Source organism: Chlorocebus sabaeus, chromosome 18 (genome assembly GCF_047675955.1).
Source record: "Chlorocebus sabaeus isolate Y175 chromosome 18, mChlSab1.0.hap1, whole genome shotgun sequence".
Taxonomy (NCBI): domain Eukaryota; kingdom Metazoa; phylum Chordata; class Mammalia; order Primates; family Cercopithecidae; genus Chlorocebus; species Chlorocebus sabaeus.
Window position 1 is genome coordinate 37,250,539 of NC_132921.1, and position 25,283 is coordinate 37,275,821.

Sequence of the window (25,283 nt, forward strand, 5' to 3'; positions counted from 1 at the left end):
GGAGCAGGTTGTTTAATTTTCATGTAATTGTATGGTTTTGAGCAATTTCCTTAGTAGGTTTTTTAATTTTTTAATTTATTTTTTATTTGTTTTTTGAAATGGAGTCTTGCTCTCTCACCCAGGCTGGAGTGCAGTGGCACGATCTCAACTCACTGCAACCTCTGCCTCCTGGGTTCAAGTGATTCTCCTGCTTCAGCCTCCTGAGTAGCTGGGACTACAGGCATGTGCCACCATACACAGCTAATTTTTGTATTTGTAGTAGAGACAGGGTTTCACCATGTTGGCCAGGCTGATATTGAACTCCTGACCTCTGGTGATCCACCTGCCTCAGCCTTCCAAAGTGCTGGGATTACAGGTGTAAGCCACTGCACCTGGCCCCTTACTATTGACTTTTATTTTATTTCTCTGTGATCTCAGGATGTGTTTGGTATGATTTTGGATTTTTTTGAATTTGATGAGGATTGTTTCATGGTTGGTTGTGTGATTGATTTTAGAGTATGTGCCATGTGCAGATGAGAAGAATGCATATTCTGTTATTTTGGGGTGGAGAGTTCTGTAGATGTCTGTTAGGCCCATTTGGTCAAGTATCGAGATTGGGTCCTGAATGTCTTTGTTCATTTTCTGCCTTGATGATATGTCTAATACTTTCAGTGGGATGCTGAAGTCTCCTACTATTATTGTGTAGCTATTTAAGTCTCTTCCTAGGTCTCTACAAACTTGCTTTATGAATCTAGGTGGTTGTGTTGGATGCATGTCTATTTAGGATAGTTAGGTCTTCTTGTTGAATTAAACCCCTTTACTGTCATGTAATGTTTTTTGTCTTTTTAAAATTGGTTTTGATTTTAAGACTATTTTATCTGAAATTAGAATAGCAACCTCTGCTTTTTTCTATTTTCTGTTTGCTTGGTAGATTTTTATCTATCCCTTTACTTTGAACCTATGAATGCCATTGCATGTGAGATGGGTCTCTTGAAGACAGCATATATTTGGATCTTACTTCTTTATCCAGCTTGCCACTCTATGCCTTTTAATTGGGACATTTAGCCTATTTACATTCAAGATTAATATTGATATGTGTGGATTTGATCCTCGCATTCTGTTATTAGCTGGTTATTATGCAGACTTGATTGTGTGGTTGCTTTATGGTGTCAATGGTCTAAGTACCTAAGTGTGTTTTTGCAGTTGCCAGTAATGGCCTTTCCACATTCAGCATTCCCTTAAGGATCTCTTGTGAGGCAGGTCTGGTGGTAATGAATTCCAAGAGCATTTGCCTGTCTAAAAGGATATTATTTTTCCTTTGCCTACGAAGTTTAGTTCGGCTGCATGTAAAATTCTTGGTTGGAATTTATTTAAGAATGCTGAATACAGGCTCCCCAGTTGCTTCTGGCTTGTAGAGCTTCTGCTGAAAGAGCCACTGTTAGCCTAGTGGGATTCCCTTTGTAGGTGACCTCCCCCTTCTTTCTAGCTGCCTTTAACATTTTGTTTTTTATTTTGACCATGAAGAATCTGATGACTATTGTATCTTAGGGATGGTCATCTTGTATAGTATCTTGCAAGGGTTCTCTGCATTTCCTGAATTTGAATGTTGGCCTCTCTAGTGAGGTTGGGGAAATATTCATGGATGATATCCTCAAAGGTTTTCCAAGTTGCTTGTGCTCTGTGCTTGCTCTCACTCTCTCGCTGTCTCTCTCTCTCTCTCTCTTTCAGGGATGCCAGGGAGTTGTATATTTGGTCTCTTTACGTAATCCCATATTTCTTGGAGGTTTTATTTATTCTTCTTTATTTTTTTTATTTTTGTCCATTTGTAGAACTGGTCTTCAAGCTCTGAGATTCTTTCCTTAGCTTGGTTGATTCTGTTGTTAATATTTGTGATTATATTATGAAATTCTTGAAGTGAGTTTTTCATGTCTATCAGATCAGTTTGGTTCCTCCTCAAAATGCCATTTCATATATTATCTCCTGTATTGTTTTATTATATTCCTTAGATTCTTTGGATTGGGTTTCAACTTTCTCCTGGATGTCAGTGACCTCTGTTCCTATCCATAATCTGAATTCTTTTTCTGTTATTTTGGCCATTTCAGCCCAGTTAGGCCCCATTGCTGGGGAACTTGTGTGGTCATTTTGAGGTAAGAAGACATTCTGGCATTTTGAGTTGCCGGAGTTCTTGTGCTGATTCCTTTTCATCTGTGTGGGCTGATGTCCCTTCAACCTCTGAAGTTGCTGTCCGTTCAATCTGTTTTTGTTTTTTTCTTTTTTTCTTTTTTTTTCTTTTTTTTTTTGCTTTTCTCTTCTTTTATGAAACCCTTGGGGGTTTCGTTGTGGTATAAGGTGGGTTCAGTTGACTGGGTTCATTTCTGGAAGATTTTAGGGGCGTGGCTCAGCTCAGCACTCCTGGTGGACTCTAACTCTGGGGAGCTGGTACCAGGACCCCAGCTTTGTTATCTGGCCCCCTGAGATTGGGAACCTGCTGCATCAGAGGGGTCAAGGTGTTCCCGGTCCACTGGCCACAACCCTCTGATGGGTGGTGCCAGACAAAGTGCTTCTTTGGGGTGGTGGCAGCAGGATCTGTGCTCACTCACATGTTCTAGCACCTGTGGCAGCATGGCAGGGTGCTTATGGGGTACCAGCAGAAGTAGAGCTGCTGCATTCCTGTGTGCACTTGTACCTGTGGCAGGGTGCAGGTGGGAGCAGGGTTACCAGTGTCTATGCTTACGCTTGCACCATTGGTCGCAGGGGAGGGTGCTGGCAGTCACAGGGCTGCTGACCTTCGTGGGCACATTCACCTGTTACCTCATTTAACCATTAAAAGAACTACAATTACAATAACAGGCTAATAAATTAATTCCTTGTTAGGATGTGAAATTTGGACTCAGAGGCAGTAAATAAATTTCCAGGCCCCATAATCAGTGCGTTTCTTAGCAGCTGTGCACTCTCCTGAGATCCAGTGTTCCTTTGAAAATCAGTGAGGCAGAGACAGGCCTAAGCCTGGAAAATTAGATGCCTAGAATAGAATGCAAAAGCCTGGAATGCAAAAGGAGGGCAACGAGCAAATGGACCCTTCCATGGCTTTTGGAGGGGCTCTGGCGCCCTCTGCTGACACCGTGAAGGTTTCATAAGCCAAGGAGTGAGCAGTGTGCTCAAGTCCATTGATCATAAGGGAGGATGTGTGAGCATGAAAAAGGGCACAGAAGGTGGGCAGTGCAGATGAAGAAGGGAAGGGACAAAGTTACAGAAAGAGCCATCTTGGTCCTAGGTGCATGTCAGTCTCTGTCCCCTATCTCTTTGCAGATAACTGGGTTCACTGTCTCTTAATTTCAAGGAAAAGCATGCTTTTCAAACTTCGATGTGCACAGGAATCACCAGGGATCCTGGGGTGGGGGGGTGCAGTCTGGGCTCCAGCCCCAGTGTTTCTGAGTATTAGGTCTGAAGGGGCCTTAGGGATCTGCGCTTTTTAACTACACCCAAGTGATTCTGATTGAGGTGGTTCTTGGACCACACTTTCAAAAAGTAAAACAAAACAACAACACACTCATTAATATTTCAGTTTAAGAAAAATGGCACTTCAGAAACAAACTAAAATTGTGGCTTCTACATTCAGTTTCTAAATAAAACCCCAGAGGAATTCATAGTTTATTGTGTTATTTCTGCTCTGCCCTGGTTAAGTTAAAGATAAAAGCTACAACTCTACAAAACACACACACCCCAACCATCCTGTTAGCCTAACTCTCCAAGATGAAATTAAAACAACCCAATAGTGTTCAAGTCAGTAAGTCTATTCTTGCAAAAGGAAGATTCCAAAACTTGAGGTGTTTGGAAGTATACTCCTAGAGATGTTAATATGTGGACATACATACATACACACACACACACACACACACACACACACACACACAGAGCCTTCTCTGGTAAAAGAAGGATAAGTGATTCATTAAAAGCACACTGGCATTAAAGTCTTTGAGAAGCCAATGGTATGAAAGATGTTTAACTTTATTTGGCTTAATGTACCTGGATCTCCTTGGATCATATGACTTTTTCTTATTTAAAATTTTTTCTTTTGGATATGTATTAAGATCCTTGACTGATGAGTTACAGAAATACTACCTTAGAGCAAGACGAATGAGAACTAAAGATTTTTCTAGATTCTGAAAAACAATCCCATATGCAAAAAAGAATAGTATTTTCAATAAATAGTGCTGGGACAACTGAATATCCACTTGCAGAAGATTGAGGACTCTACTACCATACACAAAAATTAACTCAAAGTGGATCAGAGACCTAAATATAAGAACTAAAGCTATGAAACTTTCAGAAGAAGAGTTTTGTCTCCTCCCTAGCCTTAGCCCTTAGAAAACTCAGACAGTTTTGTCTCTCCATGGAAGCACATCCAGCATCCTTTTATTCTTCTTGGATAACAGTCTCAGAACCAGGAGTTCAAATAGTAAGTGAATCAAGCAGCAAGGATATCCTGTGCTCAGTAATGTGTTTGGTCTCCAAAGTATGTTGTGTTCAAGTAATTATAAGATGAGATCTTTGACCTTAGAGTTTCCCACCTTGCTGAGCAAATAAAACCCTTCACCCAGTGACAGGTAATACCAAGATAACATAAAATTAAATGTTGAAGTATATGGTCAAGATTAAATTTTATGTAAAAACTAGAGTTTTCTTAAAGAATACAGAAGCTACTAAGACATTCATAAGGGAGGTAAACTGAGGTTTTTCGGGTGTGAAGGCACAAACTATATGTCCCTCAAGTTATGCCAAATCATATTTCCATTCTTTTCTCCCAGTGTCAACAGTAAGTGTGGTTCCCACGAGCTCCTCTCTGGGCCATTTGGGCGACTGCTGTGATGGTAAGGAGGGAGGGTGGGCATGGACCACAGAGGCCATGGAGCCAGCCGCAGGTCTGCTGCTGCTCTTGGCAGATGGTAGCCACCTGCCTTGACCCTACACCCCCATCCCCAGTCCCCGTCAGGGCCTTCCTAGGATAAGGCCTTACAATGACTAGATTTGCAAGCTTCCCACTGACCCATGGCCACTCATGCAATCGTGTTCTGGGCTTCTACGTGAATTCTACTCAAATTCCTGTGCTGAGGCCCCCTCTCTCTACCTGCCTCCTTCAGTTCTTCAGACAGTCGAGAATTGGCCTTAAGTCACTTGCGATGCAGGTAAAAAATGCAGATACCCCATCACTTACTGAATCCCATTATCTTGGGGTTCAGGGGAGGTGCTAGAATCTGCATTTTGGTTGAACATTACCTCACTTAGTACACACCTCCTGGAATCAATTCCAGGTTTACAGGGATGCTGAAGTAGGGATCCATCTGTCAGTCAATATGTATCAAGCATTTGCCACGTGCCAGGCCTGGAGATGGGGGCCACGACGATACATAATCTGTCCCCTCAGAGGTGATAACGTGGTGGGGAAGATGGGTTACTCAACAGGTTGTGGTGTGATGTGTTGGGCAGGAAGCCAAGTCATGGTGGTACTCCGCGCTCACACACGCTTGTGATTGGGTGAAATCCAGCTAAACATTGATTCAAAGAGCCCCCAGGGCAGTATGCAGGGATGGAGAAAAGTCTGGCTGCTCTTTCTGCCTTTCTCCAGTAGGGCGTCTCACGAGCTGATTATGAGTAGGGGTCTGTCTGGGTCTTTCCTTTGCTCCAGCTGGAAAATCCACAAATATTTTGGTTGCTGGGTGCCATCCTGGTTTGTTCCAGTCCCTGCACCATGGAGCCTGGGTGTGCTGGGTCTTCAGGGTGGAAGGTGCACTTCCTTTGCTCCCTGGGATGCTTGTCAAGTGAGTACCTCACAAGTGAGGCTCTGTGTATATTGTGGCTATGCGTTGCTCTCTCATGCTGTCATGAGTGAGGAAGGAGCTTGAAAGCAGAGAACTAGCCCAGGGGGATCTTTGATGCTGCAACCATGGGAGAGCAGGCTCCAGTTGCCACCAGGAGCTCAGTGCAGGACCAGCTACATAATTCATGGGGCCCAGTACAAAATGTAAATATGGGTCCACTTGTTCAAAAGCTATTAAGACTTGTGAGACACTGATGGGAGGACAGATAACAACAGAGAAGGCAATGCCTCTTTTTTGCTGGACATAATTTGGAGGACCTACTTTAGGATAACTGTGTCTGTCACTCACTCACTCATTCACTGCCCCTGGGGAGAGAGGCCCCAGTTAGGGGAATGTACAAAATTCATCCCTGTTCACAAGGAGCTCACAGTCTGTTCATGCTGAGAACCTGGGGCTAAGGCCAAGGATCCACGGTGGGGCCTGGGAGAACAGGAAGTCAGCCCCTGAAGGCAGCTTGTGGCCCAGCTCCAGCCACAGCCCAGAGTCCCTGTCCTGCCCTCCAGATTGTCACTTTAATCTTGTGTCCTGAGCTTTCCATCTTGCTGTATGCTAGGATTAGAAACTAGCTAAGCATCAGTGTCTCTCTGGAAGCTTAAAAACAAGAACAACACACAGATGAGCAGAATAGGATTCACAGGTCTTTAGAGGACCCAAGAGCAAAGCTTACATTTGTCCAGATCCAGAGGTTAAGAACTGCACGGTTGCAGGTCTCTTCTGACCCCAGGGACAGAGACAACCTCCACTTGACAAAATCATGCTGCCTGGGGCTCCTCCCACTTGAGAGCTCTTTGGAGAATATTCTCCCTGCAGCCCTGCATAGTGCAGCACAGCACCGAGTGCCCCCCACACCTTCTACTGAGGGGGCCCCCTGAGGAGCTTTGGAAACCACCCAGGCGTGGGCCGCCCCTGAGATTCTGATAGAGCTGGTCTGGGCTGTTGCCTGGGCACCAGGATTTGTAATGCTCTGCTGTAATTTGTAGTGCCTGACTTGCCCATCTTCCCACCCCATGACACCCTTTACAACTACTGCTCAGGCCATGCTGTAAGTAACACGTGGATCCTAGTGACCCAGACTGACCCCTCCAGAAGCAAGTACTGGGGAAAGGATTGAAAGCTACCCCATCCCTGTCCCAGCCCAGCGCTGGCCCCACCAGGCAGTTCACAGAGGGGTGGAGCCTCACCCCAGCTCCAAAACTGCTAATTTTTTTTTTTTTTTTGCCCTCTTCCTGTTACAGTGCCAGCTGGCCACTAGTACCTGCTCTCTACATGGCTCCATGTTCTGCTTTTCTCCACCTCCTTCACCCCTGACCGCAGATGTCTGCCTGCACAGGGCTCCCTGCATGCCTGTCTCAATGGAGCTGCTTTTCTACACCCACTGCCTGCCTACCGGCTTGCCCTCTTGCAACAACTGCTGTCATCACCATTCCCCCCAACTTCCACCTTCTGCCCTCATTCCAGGCCAGCCCTTAACCCCATCCTACCTGCTCATAGGGCGCACCTGCTGCTTCTCACTGGGGCCACGCCTCTGACCTCTAGCCAGCTCTGCGGGTGCCCGTGCTGCCTGCCTGAGAGCAGCATGGTTGGAGGAACTCCAGACAATCCCCTGCTCCTCTTTTGTAGTGCCGAGGCACTCACTCAGCAGGCTTCTAGGGCCAAAGCAAAACCTTACTTTTGTGCTCAGCGAACTGAGCCGGATGTTACTGGTTAGTGGTTTTTTTTTTTATCTAGTCTTCTTTGGGGTGCAGGGTGAGCCCCCAACAACAGTGAGAAAGAGACAAACTTCACTAGAGGATTCTCTGTGCTGTCTGTGCTCCTCCTGCCTCAGTGCCCAGCGCTTCTCACCGCATCCCATGGCAGGTCCAGACCCACCTGGGGACTGAGGATGGGGACTGGGGTTAACGAAGGGCTGAAGAGTGACTCAAATTAGAAACAGTTGGGGCCCAAGAAATAGGCAGCACAGTTGTTTTCCCATCCCAGCTGCATGTTAGAATCACCCCAGGAGCTTTAAAAAATTACCTGTGCCCAGGCCCATTGCTGGCTTAATTGGCCTGAGGTAGGGCCTGGCATCAGAATCAGAGGATCCTAATCTAGTCGAGAGTAAGAACCTGTGCAATGATCTCTGAACTTGGATCCAGCCACATCTGTATAATCTGAGAGTTTGTTAGAAGCACAGATTTTTGGTTCCATCCAGATCTAGTGAATCCAAATCTTTGAGGTTGAGGCCCAGGGATTTGTGTTTTAATAAGCCTTGCAGATGATTCTTAGATGCACAACCAGTTTGTCTATTCTTAGATTTGCAACCAGTGAATTACAATATGCAATGAAAGGAAAATAAATCAGTGGAGGCAGCATCCTATTTCTAAGTCTATCTCATAAAGTATGGGCTCCTAGACCCACAGCATCAACATCTGTGGAGAATTTGTTAGGAAAGGAAATTCTCAGGCCCTGCCTCAGGTCCACTGACTGACAGTCTTGGAATAGGGCCCACTAACGTGTGTTAAATAAGGTCTCCAGGTGATTCCGATACATACTCGAGTTTGAGAACCAATCTACCATCTATCTACCTGCTCCTCACCTGAGAACATTTAAATGTCTGAATAACAAAGGCTCTGTAAGGAAAGGATGGTTGTGGAAGACTGTTTGCAAAAGGGGCTTGAAGTTATTGCTCATAAAATGATGGAATGCTGAGGGCTAGATACCATGCACCACTCTGAAAAGTTCTTTTCCTGAACCCTACACATGTGTTTTGGGAGGAGGCTACAGGCGGTAAGTTCTGGAGGCCAAGTCAGTTGGCCTAGTTGAGAGCCTGTGTATCTAAGTACGTTGTTGTGTGTGTGACGGTTTTCAAATTCCAGCCAATAGAGTCTACAGAATTTATTCTCTACAGAATTTATTCTGTAGAGAGAATAGAAAAGCAGCTCCATTGAGACAGAGGGGTAGGAGGGTGTTTCAGTCAATTACTCAGTTGCTATTTCTCAGGGCTATTATGTGCCATCAATGGGCTAGTTCAATGAAGGAAAAAAAACTTGTGCATGTGTGCGTGTGCATGTATGTGTTCCTATATGTGGCACACACTCTGCCCCATTCATTTAAAAAATTTCCCTGACAGTTGAGTTAATCGTGCCTTGGTCCCCAGCATATCTTCATGGGCCCATGTAAGGCCCTTCTCTGGGATATATAGGTGTGTATATCCTTTTATTTATTTTATTTATCCATTCATTCATTCTGAGATGAAGTTTCACTCTTGTCTGGGCTGGAGTCCAGTGGCATGATCTCTGTTCACCGCAATCTCTGCCTCCCGGGTTCAAGCGATTCTCCTGCCTCAGCCTCTTGAGTAGCTAGGATTAGAGGCATGTGCCACCACACCTGGCTAATTTTGTATTTTTAGTAGAGTTGGGTTTTCTCCATGTTGGTCAGGCTGGTCTTGAACTCCTGACCTCAGGTGATCCACCTGCCTTGGCCTCCCAAAGTGCTAGGATTACAGGTGTGAGCCACCCCGCCCAACCCTGTCCTTTTATTTTTATACCCCACTCCCTTTTCCCTCTCACATTCCTGTATACCTTTTTGTGTTGTTGTTTGTATGTGTGCTTGTAAAGCACGTGTTGGTGTCTTGTGTTCATGCCCAGATTTATAGAGTTTGCTGATTTCTGTGATGTAAATACTCCCACTGTGGCCGGTTTCAAGCTATCAATGTGATGTCACTGAATGGCATGGGGAGAAATGTGCTCATGTAGTGGGTTCGCAGGAGCTGGTGGAACCAGCTGCAGCTCTCCACTGTTGGTGCTTAATTGAAGTGCTGGACTAGACTGGCTACTTTGGTACTCTGTAGACCTTGTATGTTTTCATAGGTCAAATTCTTCTACCCCATCTATTTCTACTTTGCTTAGTATTGTGGGCCAACTCAGCTTGCTTTATAGCCGAGGATATTGGAATACTTAGAACAGCTGAAGGGCTTTATTAGCGGTCAATAACCAGAACAGCATGCACGTGAAGGGTTTCCTGCTCTTAATAAAACCAGATTATAACACTTTGGTGGAAAATGCATGAAAACTGGTGCTTTAATAGTTGTATGTCATCATTTGGAGGTTCTGGGGCAACTGAGTGAGCTGTGAGCATAAACAGCCTTCTGGTGAAATTCCTGGATGCTTAATCCTTAGAGAGCACTAATTCCATGGTCATTAAAATACAGCCTGGGACCTTCTTGGCCTCAAGGTGTGACTGCAAACTCAGAGGTAGCCTCTGGAGTGTGACTCGCTTTTTCTATGTGGAGGATTTGTTTCCACCCTTAAGTGCTGCATTTTCCTGGAGAAGTCATATGGGCTAGATATGATGTGGAAGAGAAATATGCCGCCCAGTGCTCTTGGGCTGCTAAAAGATGGCCAGAATCTTGGGGGCAGACCGAGAAAAGGTAAACATAGAAATTAACTTTTTCTAAATGAATTACATTTGGTAAAATGTAATTCTTTCCTTAAAGCTGTGGTTATAGAGGGTCTGTCCCTGCCTCTCCTCCCCTACATTCCCTCTTATGTCCTCATCTCCATGACACTAAACTGGGAGTGCGTGTGTGCTTGGGGGGTGGTGGGAGGCCCCACTGTGGCACTATGAGAGGTTCATTCCCCCTGGAGAAGGGGTGGGAAGGTCAGGCCACATGGAGTTCCACAAAGAAGGTTTGTGGCTCAGGAGCTTGAAACTATAACCAGAGTGACTAAACAAGAGTTACTAGCCACTCAAGACTGGCTTGATTTGTAATTTGGGGGCACAAAGCTAAAAGATTCTATCCTAAATAGTGAGATGGGTTATTAACAATCTGTGCTTCTACTCAAACAGAAAACCATGTCCAAGGTCGTTTCTGTGTAATTCACTCCATAAGCAAATCAAACCCTGTTTTGATGATTTTGAGCCCATCCTTGTCTCTCTTCAGGCACATGCTTGACCGTGGAAAACCCCTCAAGTGAGCAATGTGTGAACCTCTAGGTGAGCCCCATTTTAAGAAAACCCTGATGCTGACTTGCAAATTTAAACAGTTTAATGAGAGTACGATTATGAATATTACAAAGGGAAACACATTTGTTTATAACATGATTTGAGTGTTGATACAGATCAGTTTTCATCTGACACTTCCAGAAATATTTCTGTAATGTAAAGGAAAGCACATTGGCATTTTCAGTGAATTTAGATTCCTAACCCCAAGTCTGGAAAGCATCTTCCCATAACCCAAAAATAAAACTTTATAGAACGTTAACATTCTCCTGCCTCTTCTTGGGTAACCCTTCCATCCTTGACTTAAAGTAATTACTTATCGTCATGCTGATTTCATCAGACTATAGAACAGAGAGAATAATCAACACTTCTGAGGTGGAAAGGACTTTCACATCCCTCCCTGTCATGAAACTGATTAAGAAATTGAGGCGGAGAGCGGGGAAGGACTTGCTCAACATGGTAGGGGCTCATTAGCAGCAGAGCTGGGGCAGAACCAGCCCTCTTGCCTTCCGGGCTAATGCACAGTTCCTGGTATTGTGCTTTCCATATTAAATGACCGAGTTGTGTGACCATGTCGCTGACCTCTATCCCTTTCTTGGTGAATTCTCTTTAAGGATGAGGCTTATTTCACAGAAGAGGGCAAGTTCCCCTCTAAGGGAGCTCTTATGGAACAAACTATGGGTATAAAGTCTGAACTAAACATATCTTTGAACAGCGTTGTGCATCTTAGAAAAGAGAGGTTCTGGAATAGTGACTACATACATGTTTCTTTGTGTTTGGGGAGAGAGTCCCAGAGCAGACCAAAGGGAAGGCTAAGTGGTCTCTTATCCTGGGGACCTGGACTGCCCTGCTGAAGGCTGAATTTACAGTGATGTGTTTTAGAGAGGGAAACTTAGGAGATGTCGTAGGCCTGGTACTTTGTTATGATTGATGCCCTTCTGTTTCTCTCCTGGGACAGGTAGTAGATGCGGTTGGCCTCTGGGTAGGTGACTTTGCTGAGCGGGAGCTTGTAGATGGCAGGGTTGTTGGTCGTCAGGAGCAGGAAGGTGAGAGCTGAGAGACAGAAGGGCCAAGTGCAGGGTGGCAATCCAAACTGGGGGGAAAGAACACAGATAAGCCTTGGTCATATCAGGTGCTTGTGCTGTTTTAATCAGCCCTTATCAATCACCTACAGCCCTGGGGACAGGAGGGGCTGCTTTATGGGCATTGATGAAGATACTTCATTGATGACCAATATAAATAAAATCATGCCAGTGCTATTCATCTGCATTATAACAGGTGAACACACAATCTTCAAAATGCAGCCACTGGGAACCCTAATAGTTGGGCTAATATGCCCTTATGTAGAAGTCATCAAAGCATAATATGCCTTTTGTAGAAGCTGTGTTTTGTCAGAAGCTGTGTTTCTGGCCAGGTTAGACTTCTAACTCTAGGAACTATGGTCATCCTGTGTCTTCTCCCGTCAGCCCCTGTTGGAGAAGTGTCTTTTGCATCTAGTACAATGAGTACTAGACTCATCACAAAACTGTACAACATCAAGTGTTTAGCTGAGGTGTACACAAATACAATGAGGCCCAGAAAAGAGATTTAGTTCACTGGGGAAGACAGGATAGTATCAGGGAAGGCAAATTCTACTGCTTAGAAAAATTCCTTCCTATGCTAAGTCCAAACCACCCATTTTCACTAAAGGTAAGGGAGAGATTTAGGCAGGTGTGACTAGAATGCCCACCCCCTCCTTATCCACAGGATCACCTGGACTCCTCCTGGTTGTCCATGCAAAGTGTGCCCTTGTACCCTTATCTGAGAAGGGGAGGCACCAGCTGCAAGTGGGGCCCTGAGCCCTCTGCACTGGGGTTGGGGGCCAGCATGGGCTCCTCCTGACCTCACACATCACCCTACTGGAGCCCAGATGAGGAAGGGGTTCCCAGACTGGCCCGTGACCTTAAGCTTCAGCTCTGGCTTCTCTCTGGCCTGGCTGGGGCTTGACTCCCCTTCTTCTATGGAGGGGAGCTGGTTAGTTGCCGTGGGGCAAGGATATATGCTGGCTCACAAGCTGGCTGGGCAGACACATACAAATTAAATAATAAATATTTAAAAATATTTACAGAAGACGATAGAGAGGAATTTGATTTACAAGATAATGCTCCTCAAATTGTCCTCTAAGGAGCTCCTGGCCTACTGATGATAGGAATGGATTGGCCCATAGTTGAAATGTAAACTTTTGGGGCCTGGCTCCCTCTGCCTAGCAGGTGCTAAAGTGAATAGTGTGACTTGAAATGAGGGAGATGAACTGGGGAATGGTTCTTAGAGGAGAGAGGTTTTCTGCAGGTTTGGGGGAAACCAAGAGGACACCAGGAAGGATGTTGTAGGCATGTTCTGAACCTGTGTCGACTCACCACAGATAACATGTTATCCAGGGCAGCACCCAGATAGGCAGCAAACAGTGCTGGAAAAAACAAGAAATAGACCAGTAACTGTTTAATAGCACCTCGAGATTGGTCTACCTATTCTCTTCCCATCAATTTTATGCCACAAATGCTATCTCTAAGATTTTTTAAAAATTTGAGTTATGTTTCCATTCCTTGGCAGCTTTAAAAGTGTTAAATTCCATGCAAATGCCGGCGCAGCAAAGACAGCAGATGAACTTGTTAAAAAGGGCCAGAATTGAGCTGTTACAGTTCTCTTGGGTCCCACCACCTTGCATTCCAGTAAAGGAACATTTAACAGCATAAACCATAAATGAAAATTTTACTATACGGCGAAGGCAAGTGAATCCCAGAACTCCCTACTGGAATATTTCATCACAAGTTATTAACATAATATGGGTTTCTAGGGAAGAGCAGCATTCTGAAAGCTTGAGGAAGACTAGACATGCCCAGTGCCTTGTCGTGTAGCCCCTACGGAAGGCATGATGAGGCTGACCACTGGGAATGAGCCCAGTGTCGGCAACACGGGAGAAGCTATTAAAATGTGCTAGTGTAATTGGCCTTTCCTTCCAAACCCTTCATTTCTCACTGAGAGCATCCCAGTTGTCCTTAGGATTATATTAACAAGAGCTGACCTTTATTAGTGTGTTATTGTATGCCCAGCTAGTAGCAATACTACCATAGCTTTCAGCATTCCTACAGTGTAAGCACTATTATTGTCGTCATTTCACACATGAGAAAACTGAGACTCAGAGAGGTGAAATAACATGACTGTTTGGCCTATATTTCAGTTGGAGAAGTCTCTTTTGTTTTGGAGGTGGAGATTCAAGGTGAAAGAGTACATGAGATTAAAGAATGAGTTACACAGCCGGGAGCGGTGGTGCATGTCTGTAATCCCAGCACTTTGGGAGGCTAAGACAGGAGGATCACTTGAGCCCAGGAGTTTGAGACCAGTCTGGGCAACACAGCAAGATATCATCTCTACAAAAACCAAAAACATTAACTGGGTGTGGTGGCATGTGCCTGTAATCTCAGCTACTTGGGAGGCTGAGGCAGGAGGATGGCTTGAGCCCAGAAGTTTGAGGCTGCAGTGAACTATGATCATGCTAGTTACTATGCTCTAGCCTGGGTGACAGAGCAAGACCTGGTCTCAAAAAACAGCAAACAAACAAACAAAAGAGAATGAGTTCCATGAGTTATATGAAGTAGAGTGTGCGGCTGTCAATGGGCATCACAGGTCACACGAGGTAGCTTATTCTCTGAGACTGAACAGGAGCCCATGCCATCTTTGTGTTTGCTGAATCCTCCTTAATTAACATACATCATTTAACTAGAGATAATAGAGCTTAGCGCTTACTGGATATTCCCTATGTGTCAGCATTATTCTTATCATGTTCACAAATGATCTAATTTGATCCTGACAACAGCTGTAGGAGTTGGGCACTGTGAGTATCAGGCATTGAGAGTTCAAGCAACTTGCCCAGGATTACATAGCTAACCAGTGGCGGAGCCCCAGCCATCTGGCTCTGGGAGCGGGCTCTTAACCCGCCTCTCAGATCTGAGGTTGAAAAGACAGAGGCAAACCAAGCACCACCAAGGCCCCAGGATAAAGGGGAGCCAGATGGCCTGAGAGGGACTCTGGGCTTGGTCTGTGAAGAATGGAAGATTCCAACTCCATCCATCTTCCCTGGAATCCAGAGCCAAAGGATTCATTCTCTCTGCCTCTTCCCCCACTGATATTTGCTATTTTATCCAATTTGGTGGTGTTACTAGCAGGAAAACCCTCTGAAAACCCCACGTGGACTCCTGTGTGGCTGTAGGGCTTGCAGAGTTGGGAGAGAGGAGGAAGGCTAGAAGAAGGAAGACGAAATGGGACATGCAGCTGCCTGGGCTGGAGGGAGAACTGTCTGTCTCAGATGATGTGCAGAGCAGGCTGTGGTGGAAGGAACCTTTGTGACAGGATGCCTGGCCACCTGGCCTGTCTTATCCGTCACTGACTGTGTGATGTTGGAAAAGGGCCTAACTGTTCTGGGCTTGAATTTTTTCACTGGTAGAGAAAGCACTGGCTTCAGGAAACAGTGTGGTGTCCTGAAAAGAGCACAGTCTTTTACAGTCAGGCAGATCTGACTTCAAGCAATGTATTTAGCTTCCTTTAGCCTCATTTCTCCATCTGTGAAGTGGGGGTATTAATATCATCCACACACTTTACAGGGCTGGAGGGAAGATTAAATGAGATGGCCTGTGCCAAGGTTTCACAGCTCCAGCTCCGTGGACACCTTGGACGGGGCAATTCCTTATTGTGGGGAGCTGTCCTGTGTATTGTAGGGTGTTTAAGAGCATCTCTGGCTTTTACCCATTAGATGCCAGTAGCACTTCCCCCAGCCTCAGGTATGACACACAAAAATGTCATCAGACATTGCCAAATGTTCCTGGGGAAGGGGAAAATCACCCCTGGTTGAGAACCACCAGGGTAATATCTGACATAATTTGGGCATTTAAGATTTGTTTGTTGAACATGAATATTCCTTAGTGAATAAACAGAACTTGGAGTTGGTATCCAGGGATATCCTGTAATGTCCTTTCCCAGCTGGTATCCTAGATATCCTTGTCCTCTGAGACTCTGGACAGAAGTTACAGCTCCAGGCTCCGGATGCAGCCACCTGCCCAACCCCCTATGCCCCCCACCGACTCCCCAACTGGGCCACCTGCTCTGATCTTATGTGGAGTTCATGGGCCACTAAGAGAGCCTAGAGTGGCACAGTCTTGACTCTGAATCTAAAAATTTCAGGATTCCTTGACTTTTCATTTCTAGCATTCAAACTTTTAATTTTTAATGGGATGAGGCCCAAACCAATTTAATAATATAAATGATGACTGATTTTAAAGATAGCTGAGCATTTAGAATTTTTGTCATTGGGACATTTTTATGGAAGGAAGGAACTTAGGCATAGGTCTAGTTTCAGATCATGTAAAAATGCCAGCCTATTAAGAAGTTAATTTAAATTAAAATATTAACAGTGACATTTATTTCCAGTGGGGCTGTTCTGCCTGTGAAGGAGTTATCATTCCCTCCTGCTCTCACTGCCTCCTGGTTGCCTATCAATGGACCCTACACACAAGTAAGCTTGACTACACGTTCCAGATTTTCTAGATGGCCTCAACTTCTTTTTTTCATTGAACCTATAAAAACATTTGTTTGTGAGGCTGAGTGGGCAGATCACTTGAGCCCAGGACCAGCCTGGGAAACAGTGCAGCCCTGTCTCTACAAAATATATATATATAAATTAGCTGGGCATGGTGGTGCATGCCTATAACCCCAGCTACTCAGGAGGCTGAGGTGGGAGGATCACTTGAGCCCAGGAGGTTGGGGCTGCAGTGAGCCATGATCATGCCACTGCACTCCAGTCTGGGCAACAGAGTAAGACCCTGTCTCAAAACAGCACCAACAATGAAATGCCCCCCAAACTCTACTTGTATATGTTATAGACTGCTTTCCCATTTTTGGTCTATAGTATATCACTGGATGCTTCCAGATCTTTCTTTAACTTGTAGAAGGAGGGTTGACTCTACCTCTGCCCACAGGCAAGTCCTTTTATCTCCCTTAGCCTCAGGCACCATGGCTACGAAATAGAGCTGGAGTTTTCAGCTTCTTAAAATGATATAATGAAGTAATATTTGGAAAAGTGTTTTGGCGAAAACCAATAAATGTCAGATATTATTACTGTGTAGTCTGTCTGAAAGTTCAAGGATCCACCTAAAAGGGCTTAAAATTCACTTTAGTGTATTCTCATGTTTCCTGAAGTCATCAGGCCCATTGGCACTTTTGGAAGATGATGTCACTCAGTTTCATTGAAGCCAATGAGTGTGCCTTGGTTTATGAGAGGCTTCAGAGAGAGGTGCCATGCTGGGAAAGGGGGCGGGGAGTTTGAGTTCGGACTGAGGAAGACCTATCTTCATGTCTCAGCCTTGTCTTCTACTACGCAGTTGAGCCGCTTCACCTCTTTGACAAGGCTGGGACTTGGGGAGGTGAGTGAAGCACATGGGGTGCAAAATTTCAGGTGGCCTTCACTCTCAGGGTCATGGGGATATGTCAGGGTCATCACCTGCTTGACCCTGAGAGTAAGCACCTCCTTAAATTTTGCATCCCAGCTGTCTCCCTTGTCTCACCTTAGTCTTGCTCTTTGACACAACTTTTCCTCGTTTGTAAAATACGAATAGTAATACCAACCTTGGAGAATTAGTGTTAAAGGTAGAGATGAGGTATTTAAAATCCCTACTTCATGGTGGGTGTTAAGTGAATGGCTACCTTTTATTTGGGCAAATATGACAGCTACTATTTTTTTTTTAAAGTAACTACAGTGAGCTGGCCTTAGGTTGGGGTAGCAAAAAGTAATTTTAAGAAGAGCAAATGAAAAAGACAGCAGCTTTACCCTTCGTATCTTGTTTAGAGTTTGTGGTGACTGTCATAAAATGCAAAAGAAAATATATCTACAAATTATCTTAAGGAAACAAATATATGGCCATAGCTGATCCAGAATATCTTCCCTAGCAAGAATATTTGGAAAATTTATATCATAAATGTATTTTTAAAAATAAGTTTATAGGCTGGGTGAGGTGGCTCATGCCTGTATTCCCAGCACTTTGGGAGGCCCAGGTGGGCGGATCATGAGGTCAGGAGATCGAGACCATCCTGGCTAACACAGCGAAACCCCATCTCTACTAAAAATACAAAAACATTAGCCAGATGTGGTGGCGGGCGCCTGTAGTCCCAGCTTCTCAGGAGGCTGAGGCAGGAGAATGGCATGAACCTGGGAGACTGAGCTTGCAGTGAGCCGAGATCGTACCACTGTACTCCAGCCTGGGTGACAGAGTGAGACTCCATCTCAAAAAAAAAAAAAAAAATAATAAAATAAGTTTATATAGATAATGTTCACAGAGTCTACGGATGTACTGAAATAGAACTTCAGTTTTAAACGTTCTGCTCAAAAAGAGTTTTGTTTGGTTTCCGTTCATATAACATCAAGAAATAAAGGATGGTCAAGGATGAGGACATATAAACCAGCTTGTTAGAGTTGATCTAATTTGGTGGGACTCTGAACCAATACATAACAAACAGGGGTCATTTGAAGGGCCACAGCTAATGTTTGAGTGCTTAAGGTGAAACGCTGTAGATGATGTAAATCACCCAATTCCATATATAAGGAGTAACCTGCATAAGAGTTGCTCGGTCAGTTTGCTCCAACCCCCGCCAGGAGAGTAGCAATCATAGGAGACAGCCCAGGAATAACACCCAAACCTCCACCACCATCTTCATGTGACTGAACATAGTGTATTCGGTGAAAATAGCGCTTAATCTATTAATTACTAAATAACCATCAAAGACAGTTTTATGTAAAAACCCTTTTATAAAGGAAACAAATCCTCCCATCCATATTTGGGGGAGTAGCAGAATTTTCTCAGGGTGGTTTTCTCTGCCAGGATAGAAAAAGGTCTCATCTGAGGTCATCAGGGAATTCTGTGGGCAGTACCTACCGCAGGCGATGGCGAGGAGGTGCGTCTGCCAGGTGATGACGTAGAACATGCCTCCTATCGCTATACATGCAAGGGTGCTGTTGAAGCCACACAGGCCGAAGTAGATGGAGTCAAAGGGCGTCGCAATACTGAGTGCTGTGAGAGAAGGCAGGCATCAGGGTTGAGTCTAGGGTCTTATGGGGCCCATCTGCTGGCCCTGAAACCTACCACAGTCCTCAAAGCCCAGAGCCAGTTATCTTCTTAGGTAGTTATACAAAAAGGACTTTTGGCTTTATTCTGTGAAAAAAACATCTAAAGGAAACAAATGGCCATAGAGTCCCATGAATACTAGCAGTTAAGCTGGCATGGGTTGAAGAGCTTCTTTGAGTAAGGACAGAAGTCTGATTTAAACAGCCCAGAGAATATCCTTCCCCTGCCAAGAAAGAGAACCTCTCCTTCATCGATACCTTAATTCTCTAATGGAGAACGAATCTTTCTTGTTGTCACTGGAGATGACTTAACATGTAAATATGCCTGGAAGAAACTTCTCCCAAACTTTAAATTTATACTAAAGTGTAAATGACTAACACCAAAGCCTTTCTTGAGGGCAGCTGTGGCTCAGGGGAGGATAAAGGGACTAGACCAGAAATAGAGAAACGGGGTACAACAGAAGGAGGGAAAGTTCACAGGAATCAGCAGGTGTAGTGTTGAAGATGAAAGTCACCATTTTATTTGGAGCCAGCCCCAGGCTCTAACCCCCTCACAGCCCAGGGAAGTGAGGACACAGACCTGCTAGCATCCCCACGGTGGATCCAATTGCTGCATGTAAGCAAATGAGAGGTGAGGATATGAACAGAGCTGTGAGAAAGATGCCTCCAGTCCAGGGGTTATCACAGCCATACACTTGGCCAATTCCAACGGGGATGGCTCTCAAAAGCTGTAGGCACAACAGGATTACATGCTTATTATGGAGGCAAAAGAGACAACTTGACCTTGGCTGCAAGAGACTTGGCACCGAACCCTCCCCGCTAACATTTTACAACAGATGTCCAAGATTTTTATTTCTATTCAAATAGGTTAACCTTTAACAGGAACAAAAGCTTTATTATTTTAATAGTGAGTTCTTAGAACACTGATGGATTAGGTTGTTGAGTTTCCTTTATTTAGAAATATGAGTATAAGACATTTATTCCCCAGGGAAGAGAACCTGAAAACCTTTCAAAGTAGCGTACTATTCTTTAGAAAAGTAATATGTGTCTGATCAAAGTTGGGGGTTAAAAACCCTTTGAGTTTTTTTTTTTTTTTTTTTTTTTTTTTTTTTTTTTTGAGATGGAGTTTCACTCTTGTGGCCCAGGCTGGAGTGCAATGGCACAATCTTGGCTCACCGCAACCTCCACCTCCCAGGTTCAAGAGATTCTCTTGCTTCAGCCTCCCGAGTAGCTGGGATTACAGGCATGTGCCACCATGCCCGGCTAATGTATTTTTAGTAGAGATGAGGTTTTTCCATGTTGATCAGGCTGGTCTTGAACTCCTGACCTCAGGTGATTCACCCGCCTCGGCCTCCCAAAGTGCTGGGATTACAGGCGTGAGCCACCACGCCTGGCTGTGATTTTTTTTGAAAAGCTAAAAAGATGATGAGAAGGCGAAATATTAGACAAAAAAATGGCCCTGTGTGTTTTCAAGAACAACATGTTTGGGGTGTGATTGTGTTAGTAAGGTCTGGAGGAGGAACTGGACTAGTATCTATAGGAGGGGCCAGGAGAAGGTAGTATCGCCCAGCATCTGCTGTTTTGATTAGTAAACCCCCGGGACACCCTGCTTGATTCCATCCTCCACCTGTCTCCGGGGCTGGTGGGACCTGTCTGAATGGAAAAGCACTTGAAAAAGTCTGGTGCCATGTGGGCACCTGCACAAGGGTCCTAGAGTTCCTGGAAATGCCAGCTTCCCCAGCCACAGGGACTGTCTTTTGGAGGGTCTGGCCAAGGCCCTTGGGCAGGAAGCTGAGGAGAGACCGTGTCCTGGGGCGAGTCTGTGTATAGGTTATGGCAAGGATGATCTCTAGAGAGCTCTTCCCACTGGGCATGGCGGGGGAGGGAGATCCTGCCGCTCGGGGGTCCTCACACCATAGTGATTGTGTGTACAGGAGACCGGCCGAGTGAGTTAGGCTTTGGGCTCAGTCTTCTGTTACCCAGGGCAGAGAACAGAATGAGGGCTCTGGCCTCACTATGCAGGGTAAAGGGGACAGGCGAGAGAGAGTTGTATATACAGAGGCAGCAGCATAGGCAGTTTTGTTCCCAGCCAGTTGCACCCTTCAGGGGGCTCTCAGTGGTCACAAGAGCAGAGGAACCTGCGGGGATTCAACATTACTGGGAAGTTTAGACTCTCCCTCTGAAATTCACCGCTTATTTATCAGAAACTCAAGGCTCTAATTTGTCAAAAAGACAAAACGTATGAATCATTGTTATAATCTATTCAGTTGGCCAGAAAGTTACTTCTTAAAGAACAATGCCACAAAATTGAATTTTTCTTTTCTGGAACGCTGGTGGAGTGGTGATAGTGGTGGGGGTTCTCAAGTGTTTGTACAGGATTATTCATTGTTTTTCCATTTCTATAAAATTTCAAAATGTCTTCTCAACCGAAACCGTGACATAGAGAATGCAATATCTAAAATCTGCATTTTCTAACATCATTTCCCCATAGCATACCACTTAGAGCAAGTTTGTCTCCAAAAGATATTAATTGGGTAGACTAAGAATGGGCAGCTTAAGAAGCTGAACTGCTAGCACAGCACCTTTTCTTGTTTCTGGTCCAAGAAGGTCCTCTCACACCCAAAATGATCAACAAGGATGCAACTAACACAAATAGTTCTCAGCCAGGTGCAATGGTTCACACCTGTAATCCCAGCACTTTGGGAGGCTGAGGTGGCGTGATCGCTTGAGGCCAGAGGTTTGAGACCAGCTTGGGCAACATGACAAGAGCCGATCTCTACAAAAAAATATAAAGAATTAGCTGGGCCTGGTGGCACATGCTTGTAGTCCCGGCTACTCAGAAGGCTGAGGTGAGAGGATCGCTTGAGCCCAGGAGTTTGAGGCTGTAGTGAGCTGTGATTGTGTCGCTGCACTCCAGCCAGGGTGACAGAATGAGACTCTATCTCCAAAACAAAAAAGAAAAAAACCCAAATCGAATAGTTTTCTTGCTAAATACTGGTGCTTCTCAGTGTAAATTCAGGGCTCTTTCTACTACACCATGCTGTTGCTTACTGTGGAAGGCTAAGAGAAATGAGGCATCATTATTTCAGAGAAAGTTCCTTCAACAAGCCCAAGTGACTTTGTGGTTAGATGATGAGTTGCCAATAACGACGTCTCAGAGTGAGCGCCAGACTGTGGGGCCGTTTCCTGTAACGGAAAGTAGGAGGGCCTCGGAGAAAACATGCCTAGTTAGATAAGGCGGCTGGCTAATGGGCACATTTCTCCAGGCTGACTTAATGCTGTGAGTGCAGCTTCTTCTTAATCACCTTGGCTGACTTCCGGAGGTCAGGATTATATACAGAATACTTACTAAAAAAAACTTTAAAAGCTCTGTCATATGTTTCTTAATGAAAGAACACCTGTGCTTTAAAACCAACAGCGTGGTGTAGTAGAGAGAGCCCTGAGTTTACACTGAGAAGCAACAGTATTTAGCAAGCAAACTATTTGATTCTGGGGTTTTTGTTTTTGTTTTGGAGATAGAGTCTCATGGAGTGCAGTGACACAATCACAGCTCACTGCAGCCTCAAACTCCTGGGCTCAAGAGCTTCTCCCACCTCAGCCTTCTGAGTAGCTGGGACTACAGGCATGTGCCACCAGGCCCAGCTTTGGCGAGTGAAGGGAATAAACTCTGGAGGTTGGAACAATGACTTCTTAAGCCAATAGATTGTAGCATGATGTGTACGACTTGAGTGATTCCATGTGCTTGAATGAAAGAAAATGCACAATGTAAGCTGTAAGCCTCAAAAAGACTTTTTAAACATCCACAAAGAGCCCAGACCTGGAAGTCAGGAGGCTGAAGTTCTAGTCTTGACTTTGCTCCTCCCTAATTGGTTGTAAGACCTAAGGCAGGTCTCTTAACTCAGCCTCAGTTTCCTTCTCTGTGCTATCATAAGGTGGGACCAAAACTAGCCCTTTTTGCTCTCAGAAGTAGAAAAGGGTGGCAGCTCATGAGATATGTATGTAGCATGCCTGGTACCGTGTAATTGTTAAGAATTATTACTTGTGGATGTTTCTGATGTGCAAAATATGCAAATGCCACTAATATCCAGTGTGGATAGACACTGCCCTTCCTCCTCCTGTGATACATACCAAGGGCACTTGGACCTCTGACCAGGTGATGTTGGGCGTGGCGGATGCAGGCTGCAGCAGCGTCGTGGGGAAGAAAAGGTTGTAGTGACCCGTGGCTGCCAGGTACAAAGTCACAGTGATATTGAAGGGCAGTGTGAAGACCGGGAGGTCCCACTTGCTGAAGATGGTACCCAGGGCGCTGGAGAGGATGGGGCTGATGGCAGAAGCATGAGAGATGCTGGTCAGGAAACTGCCTGGTCATAACACGAGACTGCTGCAGCGGGGGCTCCCTGTGCCTTCCTAGAGAAAAGCAGCCTGCTGGGTATTCTCTGGAGCCTGACCGGCTCTGAGCAGGTCTTTCCCCGGGCCTCTTCCTCCCTGCACAGTGACAGGGTGGGGCACCCAGACTGAACCTCAGAAGGAGATATAAGGCAGGCGGTCTTAGAACTTCCTTCAGGAGTCCTACAGCTCCATCTCCAGGCATCAGGAGAGAGGGCAGGTTGGGGAGGCAGAGGAGAGGGAATCCCATTCATTCAACAGATGTTTTTTGAGTGGCCGTGTGCATTGGCTTTGTGGCCAGGGTGCCCTGTGTTTTCTCAACATGGGGTAGAGGAGGCACTGAGGGTTTACCTGTGGCTGGGCCTTCAGCCTACCCTGGGAGGTGGTTTTGGTCTGCACAGGAGTGCCAAGGATTTAGAAAAGCCAGGGTGGGGGAGGGTTAAAAGATTTCCAGAAACTGACAGGACCCTATAGTGCAGCTCTTAACCAATGTGGGCCTCAGTTTCTTTCTCTGTGCTCTCGTAGGGTGAGACCAAAGACCCTTTAGATCTTAAAAAAAAAAAAGAATACTAAAGAGTGGTCACTAATGGGATACTGTGTATAGACCTAGCATGGGGCTGCCATGGTATAAACTTAGTCATTATTTTCAGTGGGCATTTCTGATGTGCAAGCTAAATACATCCCACTTTAGCATCACGTTTAGACAGACGGTCATGGGGTTGGGATGAAAAGGTTGGTGGCCTTTGATATGAACCCACAACCCCTCAAAAGCAAACTTACCAAGACATGGACATGATGATGACGGGGAGCAACAGCCACCAGTAGTAGTCACCTTTGTCTGAGAACACGGCCATCAGCAGCCCCACCAGCACCCCGTTGTAGCCGTGAAGTCCTGCCGCGATGGCTGACCTGGCAGGAGAGGGAGGGGCAGGTGGAGCAGGGGCTTCCCCAGGGCATTTTACATTTTCCTATTGAGGCAGATTCTTTTTACCTGGGACCTGACTACATACACCTTCAAACAGACCACTCTTCTGGGAGTGGGGAGGGAAGACAACCCTATGAATCTTTCATCTTTCTCTAGACCATGTGTTGCTATGACAAAACCAGGGAACAGTCATTTTTAGTTATCAGTGTCCTTATTTTGAGGGTTTCTGAGCTGGGAAGAGGGAGAATGGTCCCCATGGGGAGTGACTTCTTGGCCGCATGCTTGGACCCTGAGCCTCTGGGACTTACTTGTCTTGATTCAGGATGAGGGCTGTCAAGGTGGACATGATGGTGCCCAGGCAGCCTGAGATGGCCCACCAGGGGTTCTGGATGAAGAGGCCGAGGATAATGAGGATGCCGCTGAGGGGGTTGTTCACAAACATCACTTGAGATGTGCCTCGGAGGACCCAGTCAACGAACTGGAACACTGGGGACTTGTCTGAAATGGAAGCAGGGCAGGAAGTAGGCGAGTGCTCTGTGTGGGCGGCCGTAGGTGGGAGGCAGAGGGTGCGAGGGAATCTGGATGTCCGAGGTGGGTTTGCAGAGAGCCCGCCACCTGCTGTCAGCTGCCACCAAAGACGGTAAATAAAGAACCCAAGAGAGCATCTGACTGCCAAGGAAACTCTCAAGGCCCGTCTCAGCCGGATGTGACCTTCAGGCTGGTTTTCTGGCAGGGGGAATTAGGTGCCCTGAGCTGTCTCTGTCCCCTATGGTGGTACTATGAATTTTCAAGAAAATGTTCTTGCTGCATAGAGGGCATTAAACCCATGGGCTGAGCTCTGGAAAGAGTGCTAAAGAGAACCTATTGGCATGGTACACACAGTTCTCCCATGAGCCATCCAGATAGTGTTTTTCTAGAATGCTGGCTCTAGAATCCCAATGCGAAAAACACCCATCTGCAATATTTAAATGGAATATTTGAGATACCA

At 45.5% G+C, this 25,283-nt stretch overlaps 1 protein-coding gene and 1 long non-coding RNA gene across 3 annotated transcripts in view; one reads left to right on the forward strand and one right to left on the reverse strand.

The window, feature by feature from the left end:
* Positions 1–25,283, forward strand: part of LOC140708991 (uncharacterized) — a 167,989-nt gene that overhangs the window by 39,473 nt on the left and 103,233 nt on the right. The gene's annotated exons all lie outside the window — the stretch shown is intronic.
* The window catches only part of SLC14A2 (solute carrier family 14 member 2), a 204,956-nt gene continuing 190,575 nt past the window's right edge, over positions 10,903–25,283 (reverse strand). The window contains exons 14-20 of the mRNA XM_073006350.1: positions 24,604–24,793; positions 24,151–24,279; positions 23,113–23,305; positions 19,565–19,712; positions 18,797–18,931; positions 13,235–13,284; positions 10,903–11,931 (exon numbers count right to left, since the gene is read on the reverse strand). Coding sequence (XP_072862451.1) covers positions 11,731–11,931; positions 13,235–13,284; positions 18,797–18,931; positions 19,565–19,712; positions 23,113–23,305; positions 24,151–24,279; positions 24,604–24,793 — 1,046 coding nt within the window. The 3' untranslated portion in view covers positions 10,903–11,730. The remainder of the gene's footprint in view (positions 11,932–13,234; positions 13,285–18,796; positions 18,932–19,564; positions 19,713–23,112; positions 23,306–24,150; positions 24,280–24,603; positions 24,794–25,283) is intronic.